The sequence below is a fragment of the Chenopodium quinoa genome, unplaced genomic scaffold (genome assembly GCF_001683475.1).
Source record: "Chenopodium quinoa cultivar QQ74 unplaced genomic scaffold, ASM168347v1, whole genome shotgun sequence".
Lineage (NCBI taxonomy): Eukaryota > Viridiplantae > Streptophyta > Magnoliopsida > Caryophyllales > Amaranthaceae > Chenopodium > Chenopodium quinoa.
Genome location: NW_018742903.1, coordinates 1,479,316 through 1,493,678, shown reverse-complemented (window position 1 = coordinate 1,493,678; position 14,363 = coordinate 1,479,316). Strand labels below are relative to the sequence as shown.

Below are 14,363 nucleotides of genomic sequence, written 5' to 3'. Positions count from 1 at the left end.
TAATAATAAGCTGAACTCAACTAAACTAACCTTAACAAGTATGAATGATTCTTATCTATTAATAATCAAAGCATTGCATATTTTACTTTGGGGGAAAGAGAAGATAAATAAAATTAAATTGGGACTTTGGGAGCACTACAATGATAATTCCAGTATCTACTGCCAATCAATCCGAGAAATTTCAGTTGGAGGGATATCTAAATTGCAAAGTTAAAAGCAATATACATTACAACTTACAAGGTCAGGCAGCTCCAAATGAGCAAAGCAAAACACAGAGCTGAAATAACGATAGAACCAGGGTTTGCTCTGTGCAGCACACTGTTACGCAGATAGCTGCAACAAGCTACATGGATATCCATTTATTCACAAAACTAAAAAAGTAGTAGTAGTAGCAAAGATGGCCCTGTGCTCTGTATTCTAGTAGTAGTTTAGTTTTAGGAAAACAAAGCTATTGTAGCTGCAACACTGGTTAAATTCTGCTAATCATGCAGCTAACTGCGAAAATAATTTGACATTGTACTTGTACTCTACCACAGATTCATATGGGCTATGGCAGAAACTGGACAACAAAAAACCAAGATAACACATCCCCAGTTAGAAAACCTACCGGTAATTCAAAACCATGACTTCCATCCAAGTGGCATCAGGATTAAACCAATGACTGACTTATAATTCATTCTATTTTCAAGTATAGTGTAATCATTACTCAAAAGTTCTGACAGGAAAGGAGTTAATGAACTGACTTATACTTGATTCTAATTTCAAGTATACTTTGACCATTCTATGACATTAATTGGCGTCATAGACACTTAATTTCAAAATCCAATTAACAATAACTAATGAGGAGTTTAACATGCAAATTTCTGGAACCATAGTAAAGCAATTAGCTCCTTTTGAGTAAAGGGCAGCCACCCGATGTACAGTTAACATTTAAACTATTTACAGCACGTTAGAAAGTCACGAGTATAACTCACCATAATCATTAGCAAATTTGAAGAGCTACTGCAAGTCATACCTACATTTTAGGCATTAGAAATAATTGGAGGCAAAGAATCAGGTTCTAGGTGCCAAGAACATTCAGGTATACCATGGGCTTCAATTCCTGGGACAACAAATGCCTCAATTCGGTGTGAAAAGCTAAGCATCTCTGATCTTGGAACTATCCGGCTTAATGCAAACCCATCACAAAGTTGCTTCTGGAAAAAAGTTTTGTATCCTGGAACTTCTTCTAAGCTAGCAGTGCTCAGGCCAGAAGGCTCTGTGAAATCTGAAGTTATTTCAACTATTCGACAATGATAGTCACCGAAGTCCTGTTGCTTCCATTTTCTATTCCAGTTTTTGTACATAGCCCATATCTCACCTTTCTTGGGATAAATTCTGTAAAACATATTCTTGGTAGTTCGGTCACAATCTACCAAATGAGAGAAACTACTCAAGGGCATAACAGCAATCCTGGAACCTAGTTTAAATATTCCACAACCAACAGGTAAGTTCTCTTCGATCCAAGAAATCTCTTCATTATCCATAGGGTTGGGATGAGGCTCCAAAAAAGTCACTTCAATTGCTCCAGCCGGAAAAACTTTATTCACTAGTGCATACTGCCTAGGCATTTGGTCAGAGCCATCATAGACAGCCCATACTTGACTTGGAGTAAAATCTTTGGTTGTCCACTCCACTTTTAGTGAATTACCTACCAAATCCACTGATGAAGGGCATGATATAGGCCTCTGACTGGTTGAGGAGTTGATGGACGAAGGATCTTGCTTTGGCATATCACCAAATACTCCAATCAATTTCCCACCTTCTAAATCACATGCTGGAAGTTGATGAGAAAAACGATACAAGAACTCTGCAGGGATTTTGAAAGTACGCTCTTGGGCAACTTCAGTCTCTCTTTTATAAATATTGTTTGACCCATCAACCTTGACTAAGGGCACAGCAAGCATGCCCTCCTCGGAGTAACCTTCAATTATCCTTATTACCTGTAAACTACATGCTTTCTTAGATTCAGGGTTTTCCAACCAATCAAATGGTCGCCAGTCTTTATAAACTGCCCAAACTTCATCTTCTTGTGGGAAAATTTCAAATTCATCATACGTTGGGCTGACTGTACAAGAAACCACATGGGAGAAAATAGCAGGATCAACAATAGATTCTTCATTTTCATGTAAATTATATAATCCACATACCACAGGCAGCCTGACCTCACACCATTTTCTTTCATCTTCATTTCGTGGTATAGGTCGCAACCAAGTAACATCGAGCCTGAAAGGTGATTCTGAAGCGATATTGATGCGAGCATACCTACGAGGAAAATTTTCACTATCATAAGCAGCCCAAATTTGACCGACTTTAAAAGCTTCTGCCTTCTTTGCTTCATCAAAGTTAATAAAATTTTCATGATTCATATGATCTGTAGTGGCTCTTAAATTCCGAAGTGACTTCTCATTCGAAAGATCAAAATCCATAGCTGTAGCAACATTGGTATCAGTAGTCTGAGTAAACTCTGACTTCAAAGTGGAAGATTGAAAATTCAATTCTGTAGAGTTAATTCCCTTGTTCTGTTGATTATCATCGGCATCGTCTGAATCATCAACTTCAATAGGTATTAAGCTTCTTTCACCAATACCTACAAGACCTTTTGCAGCATCTGCAATCTTAGAAACATCAGAACTTTCACAGACAAGTGAGGAATCATGTTCTTGACTCAAACTCCCACCATTGTGATGCCCCATATCACCATGAGAGCTCACAGATGGAACAAATGATTCACTAACATCCATGCTTGTCAGCCTTCTAGAGTTAAAGATCCAAGATTTAGACGCGTTTGAAAGAACAGCATAAGCTTCATGAACTAACTTCAAAGCAGTGACAGACCCAGGAAAGTCATCCTTTATTCCTTCTAATAGGCTCACGAGTTTACTGTACTTTGACTTTATTTGAGAATTATTAGCTGCTGGACTAAGTTCAAGAACCCAATACCAATCAGTTTCACCATTCAAAGTCAATTCCGATGCACATAAGATGTCACAAGCAGTTATCATCTGAGTAGCTATTTTGAAATCTGGAAACTGATTATGGGCTTCAAGCAGCTTAGATCTTGCACCTGCATAGTCCCTGTTAGCAGCCATCCTTTTCGCAACTTCAATTTTTTCCAAAACACTAGACTTTTCTCCATCCATTTGTAAGAGTCTAATGCCTACAAAGTCGAATAAAAATCTTAGCAAACAAATAGATAGTTCAAGGCCTATGCTAGAATCTTAAAAGTAAAAACCCTCGCCGCAAATTCTCACACAATAATCACAAAACTACAACTGAACGTACTACAAATGCATAAAAGCTTTGTTACTAAGTTGCAGATGATTAAGACATATAGAAAAATGAGAATGAAACTCATTTTTCAGAGAACCTTATTCCATGTTCTTATAAAAACATGTAAAATCCAAAAACTGCATCTTCCGAGCACATGTACCAAGTTGATGAACCCTCCTTTGCTACAACTAGTATAAACAAAAGGAGATTATAAACGAAGCAAGCGTCTTTAATATGATCATCGAAACAAAGCTGATTAACTTAATAGCAACATTCAGCAATACTCTGAAGAAACTACAGAATATACATTTCAATTCCATCCTTAAACAGCGACAACTTGCATTTTAGGAGATAGTTAAATATATTAAACAGATCAATAGAACTCCTCCGATCGCATTAAATTAGCATTTGTAATCGCGCTGAATTAACATCTTATTAGGAGAACAATTACAGTATAGTACTTGCGTAGTTGCAAATTAGGAGATAAATTGTTATTAAATCGCGCTGTATCAACATAGTATTTACTTTAGTAAAAAAAAAAACATTTGTGTTCATAGTGCCGTTCAGGACATTTCAAGGCCGAGGAAGAAATCGAACCATATGGTCCTCTATGCATAAAGGAATGATTTCCTCAAACAATGATATTGGTATGTTTTATTGCATTGCACGAAGCATATTAGTATGTAAACTGTAAACATAAATCAACAAAAAAATTGAACTTACATTGCTGCAACAACCAATGAAGAATATAACTCTAGAAATTGAGGAAAAATATACAAAAAAGAGAATTTAATTCCAAATTACCAAGAAAATGGTATTAAATAAGAAAATAAGCATATTAATTTCAAGAAAAAAATTGCAGCAATGTAAGTTTCACTTTTTCGAATACAAATGGCATCAATATATAATGCTCCAAATAATTTCCAATCTTATTTCATTTTTCTTACAAAAAGGAGGAGAAATTAATCTTATTGCAGCAATATAAGTTAAGGGCCACTAATAAAAAATAATAATAATAATAATTAAAAAAAATAATAAAAAAAAGGCTAAAAATAGGAACATGAAGCAATTCACTAGACATTAATAACACCAATCAAAGCGTGATTTTAAGAACTACACATTGAATTGGAAAGAGAAATAAGAAAAGATACTTACTGAGTTATTCAATAAAATTGAAGCAGAGAGTGAGGACTGGTAGCTGGTTTGGATGGAAAAGAATGATGCCTTTTTACTCTCTCTACTTCTCTAGAACTAAATCAACTAATCCATTTTCATTATGTGTGAACGGTAACCAAAAAAATCAGGTTGAAAACCCCACAATCAAAAAGACTTGGGCTTTGAGAATTGTGAGTCCTTAAATATCAGAAAAAAGGAGGTCTGCAATGTTGGGTATCCATGCTATGGCTGGTCGACACTTGGCGTCCTGAGACTCCCAATTGTTTATTGTCTGACTGTGCGACTGTCCAGTCTCTGGTCTCTAATCTCTATAGACTCAGGCGAAAGTACAGTGTATGTTTGTGTGTTTACTGATTAGACTTGCTCGTTCCAGTCTCAAAAGGCATGATAGACCTTGGGCACGGGCCGCCCCTACGCCCCTACCATGGGTTCATCCTCGTCTTGATTTTCAATAGACACTTTAAAGGTAAAAAAATCTTTTATCTTGTGATGTGTGAGGTTCTGATCCGATAAGACAATTCATCTTATCTATAAGAAAAAATAATAATTCCGTCTCATCTCAATCATGGACCAACTTTCATAAGTGAACTTGATAACCCTATGTTAATTAAGGGGGTATTTGGTTCAACAAGAGTAGGGATGGTAACGGGTCGGACTCGGAGCAGATTATGCTAAATCCGGCTTCGACCCTACAAGAAGTCGGAGGCTAAATCTGACTCCGACATCCGACTTCGATTCCGATTCGACTTCAATATCCGGCCTTCAACTCCGACTCCGACTCCAAGTTTTTTTCGGTTATTCAATATAATTTAAGAAATTGGGCTATTTGGGCCTTTGCAACTCACACCCACTGCCACCGCTACCCACACCCAAATCCACGATCCATCGGAGTCATATTCAGATAATCTGTTGGAGTTGGACATTTGTCGGAGTCGGCTTTTTTCTCGGATTTTTTGTAGGATCCGACTCCGACCCTCCTCCGATTCGAAGTAGGACTCAGATTACTTTGTTCTCGGACTCGGAGCGAATTATTTTCCTCGGATCGGGGCGGAGTAGAGTCGGATCCATACTAGAAATGTGAAAGTAAAGTAATCGACGAGTGTGAAAACATGATTCCTCATTCTTTAAGTGTAATAGTTAGATCTTTTGCACTACTTAAACACAAGTATTAGGCTTTGTTTAGTTCAACTTATTTCAGAAAAAATAAATTCAGATCATATCATATTAGAAAAAATAAATTCAGATCAAATCATCGATTTATGTGCGGTTTTATTGCTAAAAATCTTTAAATACGTAAAGAAAAAAATTCTAAAAATTACATATTAATAAAATACACAATAATACGAATCTAACAAGACCCCAATTGATATATTTCTTCTTTGTAGATTATCGTACACATAAGGTCAAAATTTGGTCAAATCAGGCAATCATATTAGATCAGATCAGATCAGATCAGACCAAATCAGATAAGCAAAAATAAGGTGAATTAAACAAGCCCTTAGTATCGACTTAATTTTTCAGCCAATATATATAAAATTTTGTTACTCATATAAAAGGGTCATGTTACTATGTTAGGTTATCAATGTTTAAATTATTTATAATTCAATCATTTGTTTACCTCTTAAATCTCCTTCTCAAAACGCGTGTTAAGAGTCAATGTTGCAATTAAAAAAGGAAAAATTGGTCAGAATAATCCTAACTTTGCCTCATTCGTCGAAAATAATCCCAACTTTTTATTATTTTTTAATAATCCCAACTTTAACGTGAATTTTCTTGTAGTGGTCCCAAGTGACCGATAATCTAATAAAAAAGGCAAAAAAATATTTTTGGTTTAGTGTACACGTGTCACCACATGACTGGTCAAAAATAAAAATCATTATAAAAAAAAAATTAAACCCAGCCCCCTTTCGGCGACCACTGTAACACCCCCAAATCTCCCTCTACGATAATACTAGTATGATACGTATAATTATACCGTAGAGATAGACTTAGGTATATTACCGCCGCGTGATTACGCAAGGCTACTCAAAACTCCTAAACAAAACCAAAACTTTGCAGCAAAAACTCAAACTTTTTCTTTAATTTATTAATACTTATAAAAATAGTAGCCATTGTTATGAGTACTCAAAATAGAAATAAAACCAACATTCCTAAACTAAGTGAAGCAAATTCCGGGACTCCTAAATGCTCATTTATTGACTACACCTGAAAATAGTCAACACTGCTTACCATTAAGGTAAATAGGGCGAACCAAAACAAATAGGAAAATACGAATTAACAAAATATGCTAAGTACGATAAGTGCAAGATAAGTAAACTCAATTTATTAGCAAATATGCTTTTAAAACCAATTCAAATAATTCTAAACTTATAATTCAAAAGCAATACTCAAGATTTTCAAAACAATTCCAATAACTCAATAATTTAATATTAACGATTTATAAAATCAATTCCTCTTTTTAAAAACCAATTCCTCTCCAAAGTGTGCACACCCCCCAAGTTAGTATCTTTATGTACAAAGCCTATCCTTGATGAAAGACTAGGTCATACAAAATACATAGTCTTATCAATCAAATCTGCATAGTGGGATTAATATAATCATGCTTGTAAAGCTTTAATAAATAATTTTCATGAGATTCCGCTTTGAATAAAATCAAACTTTATAATAGAATAATTCAAAACTCCTTTTTGTTTAATTCAACATGCTTTCAAAATCAAACCTTTTTAAATATTAAATTCTAGCTCAAAACTCTCTAAATTAATCCAACATACTTTAAAATCAAATTCCCTTAAACATAATAAATAATTTCAAACCATTCAAAACAAGATATTAAAATGCATTCTCAAACATATTTAATTTAAAACATTAATTCTCAAGATTATTTCATAAATCATAATTCAAAGCAATTTAATTCAATCATCATTAAAATCACACAAACATGCTTATTCATTCAATCAATTTCAAAGGTATCTAGCCACCTAAACATACCTTGATCCTCGCTTAGCAAACACACAAAGAACCTTAAGCACTCTTGTCAAAAACACCCTACAATTAAATATAACCTTAATTAATATAAGGTCATCAAATCATCACAACAGTTAAAAAAAAAAACCCCAACTATATGTACATGAACCTTCTAAAAATCATTTTCATAAACTTGAATAATAAACTGATTTTATTTAATTTTATAATAATTATTATAAAACCCTCATAATAATAATAATAGAATTAATTAAGAGAAGAGAAGAAGAGGTAGAAAACCGAGAAAAAGAAGGAAGAAGAGGACTCAATAGTGGCAGCAGCTCGTCGGAATGTGGCTGCTGCTGGCAAGGGGGGCGGCAGAAATTGGTAGCTGGCCGGGGAAGGGTGGCAACCGGCGGTTTTGGGCGGTGGTTGTTGTGAGAAAATCCAGAGAAAAGGAAGGGGGAAACCGTGAGGTTAAGAGAGAAAGAAGAAAGAAAAATGTGAGTTTTAACTTTGATTCAAGAGGTATTTATAGACTAGATCATGCAAGAATTAAGGTAAGAAAATGTAGGAAGATGTAATACCCCTAATTTTTGGATATACTTTCTTAATAACTTAATAATTTCTTCAATTTGGAGCCAAAATAAATTTTAAATTTTGGCGCCAAAAATCTTTTAACAAATTAAATATTTTCATATTTCTAAATTAAATGATAATCTTGGTCGGTCCACATTTTTTACTAATTAATAATGTACGTCGTTTTGAACTAAATTATATTATTTTCCGATTTTTATCTTAATAATAATTAATAATCTTAAGCCTAATTATCTTATGATTTACAACTAATTTAGATTTTTAATTTTATCTAAAATATTTTAAGGATAAACTTGATTTAATTATCATTTTCCTAATTAATAATTAATTTCCGTTGGTTTAAAAAAAATAAATAAATAATGTTTGCCGTATGTTTTGGGATGGAATTCCCAACTTTCAAGATTTCTTTGATTTCATCCTTACTCCTCCAACCAAACCAATGATAATCTTATTTTCTTCTCATCTTTTTCACTTGATCCTTTTCACATAAATTAACTTAGGCCAAATTACATCCAAATTCATCTAAAGAACCCAAATTTATCTTGTTTGCATACCAATCCTACACTCTCTTGAACTTTATCTTTTTCACCCTTATTCACCTATAAATAGACCCTTAATCCCCTTCATTCATTCACACCAAAATCAGAAAAAAAAAGATACTCTTCTCAACCTTCAATCCCACGCCATCCTCTTCCTCTATTTTCTTCTTGTTTGCTCAAACAAACACCGTACCGCAACTACACTACCGATTGTTGGCACCCAAACAACCACCACTACTACCATCTACTTGCCAACATACATCACCTGCTGTCACTGCCGGCCACCTGCTGCCACCATCCCTGCAGCCAGCCGCCCCCGTAAGCTGCTGCCAGAAGGTCCTTCCTTCCTTCACCTTGCCGTACTTAGTTGAACAACAAAACAAAGAAAAACTCCACTTAGTAGTACTACTATTTTAACCTTAAACTTTTCTTTTACTCCTTCACTCTTATCAATGATGCTATAATTAATTATACTAATTTTAGTACTAACACCACTATTATGATACTAAAAATTTATTTTTGATACTTAAATATACAATTTGCTACAAACAAAACTTGGTTTTATAAAGGTTAATGTATTAGTAGAGTATTAATTATAGTTTGGGTTTATTTTATTAACCTTATATTAATTAAGGTTATTTTAATTGTGTAGGAGGATTCCATTGATCGTGGTCAAGTGTAGTAGCCGTACCACAATTTGTTCTCGTGATCAAGGTACGTATAGGTGGCTAGGTCCTTGATACAAGTTTTGAATGCGTGTTTTGGTGAATGTTTATAGTTGTTTAAATACTGCGTATGAAAGATTTGTTTAATGATTTTCGTAATGTGTTAAAAATAAAATTTTATGACTTAAAAGTTTGATCTTTAAGAGTGTTGTTTAATCTAATAAAAGTTGTTTATCAACCACTTGATTACATGTCATTGAACTAAGAGAATTTATTTAAATTTGCAGCTCATTATGGGCTTGAGTATTTAGTATTTTATTGTCCCTCTACCCGGGACTGGTTAAGTAAGACCATGAGCTTTGTATGATCTGGTCTTTCCTTGAGTACAGTTTAACTTGCTTGGGGGGTGTGTGCACACTTAGGTGAGGAAAATTGATTTTGGAACTTTGTCTGAAATTGGAATTCTATTGATTTGGGAAAGTTTCTATTAATGGACGTTACTACTTTTGGAAGACTTAAATTTGGAAAGTCTAATTTTGGAAAAGTAACTTTTGGCAAGTTTGAGTTGGAATAATTATTTCGAAAGCATGTTTGTCTAATAAAAGCATTTACATGCCTTACACTTATACGTACTTAGCGTTTTTGCTAACCCGTTTTCCTTTTTGTTTTGGTTCGCCCTGTTTACCATTATTGGTAAGCAGTTTTGATTTCAGGTGTGAAGTTGATCGTGCGCATACTTGAGCCAGGATTGGGATCACTTAGTTAGGAGTTTATTCATTCATGAGTTAGACATGTATTATTTGGAGTATTAATTATTTTTTTTAAACTATATTATGAAGTTATTATATTATTAATAAAATCAGTTATTTTTCCGCTGTCATTATTAGTAATTAAAAAGCCTTACGTTTTCACGTGGCGGTAATACGCCCAAGTCTACCTCTACGGTATTTTATACGTACAAATATTGTATTTACGTAGAGGGAGATTTGGGGGTGTTACAGAAGACATATGGCAATTTTAGTTTAAGGAATTACTTGAAAAAGCGAGTTAAAGAATTAAGGAAAGTTTTGTTTTACGGTGATTAAGTAATTAAGAAATAAGGTAAGTGTGTAGTCATGAAATGTTAAATGGTAAGTGGCTTTTCTTGGGGAATAATCAAGAAAGGTTTAAGGAAAATAAGTAAGATGATCAAATCTTTGTAAGATGGAAATAGGAATTAAGGAAATAATGGAATTTAAGGTAGATAATTAAAATACAAAAATTACCAAAATAATTTGCTCAAAAATACTATATGGTAAGGCTCAATATTTTCGGACTCCCTTATTAATATTTAGGCATTATTTTGCTAGATTTTAAGTAGTAAAAATGATTGTGTAAATAATATATTTTGCACAAAATAATTAATTAGAAAAATACCAATTAACCACTAATTAATTTAACTAAGAAAATCATATTTTCTACACTTAGAAAATTCGAAAGTCCTAGCTAATTAATTGGGGAAATTCGGCCCTTTATAAAATAAATAGGAAAATATAATTTTTGCCTTACTAAAATATCCAATATATATATATATATATATATATATATATATATATATATATATATATATATATAATCTGGTTTTTAAAATAAATAAATGGATAATAAATCTTATATAAAATCCAAAAATAATAATTAAGTTTTAAAATGTTTTTGGTGCCAAATTCAAATATCATTTTGGCTCCAAAATTTAAATAGTAAAATAAATTACTAAAATACCCTTTTTAGAAAATACTAATTAATTAATTAATTTGAAAATATGTTTCAAAAATATGGGGTATTACAGCCACCCCCCTCCCCCTTCCACTTCACCGAAAATGACCCTCGAGGGGGGCAGAAATCGTTGAGGGGGAAGGGAGGTGGCCGAAATCGGGATTGGGGAAGTGGAGGGAGGTGCCGGAGGTGGAAGGGGCTACCGCGTACAGTCTGGGTTTGGTTTTAATCCCTTCGTTTTTTTTAAAAGCTACACTTGCTATCTTCGTTCTTTTTTTTTTAAAAGTTACACTTCCTCTTTTGGAAACTTTTACAATTTAATAATATATCTTTACCCACTAATGGTCCCCACTCACTCTTATTTTATCATTTCACTCCTCCAATAGTCCTCACACACTCTCTCTCTCTCACCACTTTACTTTTCAATAAAATAAGGAAAAATTGCCCGCAATAATCCAAGCTTTGCCTTATCCACCCAAAATAATCCCACTTTTCGATTATTTTTTAATAATCCGACCATTAATGTCAATCCGCTGAAAATGATCCCTAGTGACCGGTAACCTGTTAAATAGTTTTTTTTCTTTTGGTTTAAAGTATACGTGTCACCACATGATTTGTTTAAATTTTTAAATTAAAAAAAAAAATTGAATTAAAAAAAAAAATCGGCAGCCCCCAGCCACCCTCCTCCCCTAGCCCTTGTTGATTTGAAGCCCCAGCCACCGCCGTCGAATTGTAGCCCCATCCACCGCCAATTCGAAGCCCCACACACTGCTGATTTGAAGCCCCAGCAAGCGCCGACGAAAGCCCCAGCCATCGCAATGTTGTCGCTATTGTGGGTGGTTGCTCTGAAAAAGGAGGCCGAAATCGGGTCACGGGAAGGTGAGGGATGCCGACTCGAGGTGGGGGAAGGGGAGAGGGGCTGGAATCGAGTCGGAGAAGGGGTTTTCGAGGGTAGGAGGATGGTTTTAGTGTTTTACGTGGGGAAGGGGGTTGTCAGTTAGGGGGAGGGGGTCGGTCGCGACACTGGCGCTGGGGGAGTGGGGTCTTGGTGGCCGGAGTTGCGGGTGGTAGGGAGGGTGGTTTGGGCTGGTGGATTTTAAATAATTTTTTTTTTTATTTTTTCTTAAATAAATTTAACTTTTTTTTAAAAAAAAATTATTTTTATTTTATTTTTATTTTTTTGATCAATCACAGGCCAATATGTATCACATAACTTGTTATAACAAGTGACATGATCGATTGGGACCATTTTCAGCGGATTGACATCAAAGGTCAGATTATTAAAAAATAATCAAAAGGTGTGATTATTTTTGCGATAAGGCAAAGGTGGGATTATTTCGGGCAATTTTTCCATAAAATAATAGAACGCTATCTTTTCTTACAATTTTTTTATTACTTTATTTACCCCACTAAGATCTTAGCCTTCTTTGGCAAATGACTGTTGGCGGTTGGCGATTGGCTAGTTCACTTGGCTTGTTTGACCAGTTGGAATGTTTGGCTGTTTATAATGGCTTTTGAAATTGGTTGTTTATAAAAGTGTTTAGTAAATTTAGTTGTTGGTTATAGGTTGTTTATTAGATAATTTGTGGGTCAACAAGCCAAAAGCCAACAAAAAAAGCTACTCATAGCAGCTTTTTTCATTTTGGCTTCAAAGCTAGTTTTTTCGTTGAATTAAAAGCCAATTACCAAAACTTTTTTTGGCTGTTTGACCACATAAAAAAGCCAAGCCAAAAGTTAACCAAAAAGCCACCAAAAAGTCATTTACCAAACACGACCCTTATTTTATTAAACATTCTAAAACTCCGCGCAATCTCAACTCTAACTTTTTTAAAAAAAAGAACGAAGGAAATATTATTTTTTTAATTTAATTTTTTTACTAATCACGTGCTGACGTGTCCGCTAACTTGTTTTAACAAGTTGGATAACCAATTAGGACTACTAGAAGCAATTTCATGTTTAAGTTCGAATTATTAAAACATTATCAAAAGTTGGGATTTTTTTCGGTGAATGAGGCAAAGTTGAGATTATTCAAGACTAGTTTTCCATTAAAAAATTAACCAAAGAAAGTATTACTCAAACCTATGAAAATTGTGGTAAAAGCTAGTATCTTAGAGTCAAAATGGTACAAGTATTTTGATCCTGAAAAAAAATAAAATAAAATAAAATATTGTATATGTTTTGATTAAATTGACATGCAATTATGTACATAAACTCAATAACCAATATTTATAATGAAGAGCAGTGACCATAGAACAATAAGTAGAAGCGAGAGACAATGAGCTTTTAGTTATTCTACTAGTATAGTGCCCGTGTGATGCACAGTTTATAAATCAAACTATTAATTCCGTAGGAAAAAAACAAAGATAATTCAATTAGTAATAAGTTGTGAAAAAATATACTTGTACAAATATTTTTGAAATTAAATAAACAATAACAACACATTCATTAAATATATAAACTATGAAAAATATTTATCATATTGAAAATATAATTAATTATGTGGAATCAATCAAAGTCAATGAAATATATTTTAAAATCAATGTAATTTATATAATATATTGATTACACATGGAATAATATAGATATAAATAATAATTTATACAATAAAATATATGAAAAATATGTGAATCACAAATAAATATTATTTTAGGAAAGTGAATCACAAATATATGATTTAATGAATATATATATAAAGAATAGTTTAAAATAAGTAGTTGAAAGAAAAAAAAAAATGATTTTGGAGGGAAAAAATAACACCATGACGTGACACGTGTCATTCCTGGTGTATGTTTTAGTATTATGTTATTGATACATTCAGATATATATTATTTTTTTAACAAGAAAAAAAGAATTTCATTAATAAAGCGTTGTCAAACGGCACTTAGAAACCATTCTTAAGAAATCTTGACTTAGCATTAATTTTTTTACACCATAAAATATATAGACTATATATAGAATTTACATATTTAAAGTTTTAAACACGATTTTAATAATTAAGGTCCTCATTGGGACGATCTAAACCCATGCATCCTGCAGAAGATATGGATAATATATCGAGTTTAGTGAACAAAATATGTACACTTATACAGTATGCATCTAATCATGAAAGAGTTGGCAATTTCAAACAATTTGATTAAGTATGCACGTTCTCAGCAAGTTGACATGAAGAATAGTAGAATACAATATGCTGTAAGAATAGGTAAATGTTTAACCGGATATTCGAAATAGTTTCAAGACAAAATCTGTCAAAACAGATTGGTTTGATCCATAATTTTGTCATAAAAGATCCTATTCACACCACGGATCCCAAGTACTTACGCCACATGGTCAAATGCAAATTCCAAAAATTCTAGCTTACATG

General features: G+C 33.3%; 1 protein-coding gene across 1 annotated transcript; it reads right to left on the bottom strand.

Annotated features, from left to right (window-relative positions):
• Positions 1-730: 730 nt before the first annotated feature.
• On the bottom strand, positions 731-4,882 carry LOC110727211. Its single transcript, XM_021906778.1, has 2 exons — positions 4,468-4,882; positions 731-3,199 (listed from the first exon to the last, which is right to left on the bottom strand). Exon 2 carries the CDS (start codon positions 3,180-3,182, stop codon positions 1,023-1,025), a length of 2,160 nt encoding a protein of 719 aa, XP_021762470.1. The 5' UTR covers positions 3,183-3,199; positions 4,468-4,882; the 3' UTR covers positions 731-1,022.
• Positions 4,883-14,363: the final 9,481 nt, after the last annotated feature.

Coding starts and splice junctions, on each gene's coding strand:
- LOC110727211 (XM_021906778.1), bottom strand. CDS start 3,182: ATGGATGGAGAAAAGTCTAGTGTTTTGGAAAAAATTGAAGTTGCGAAA.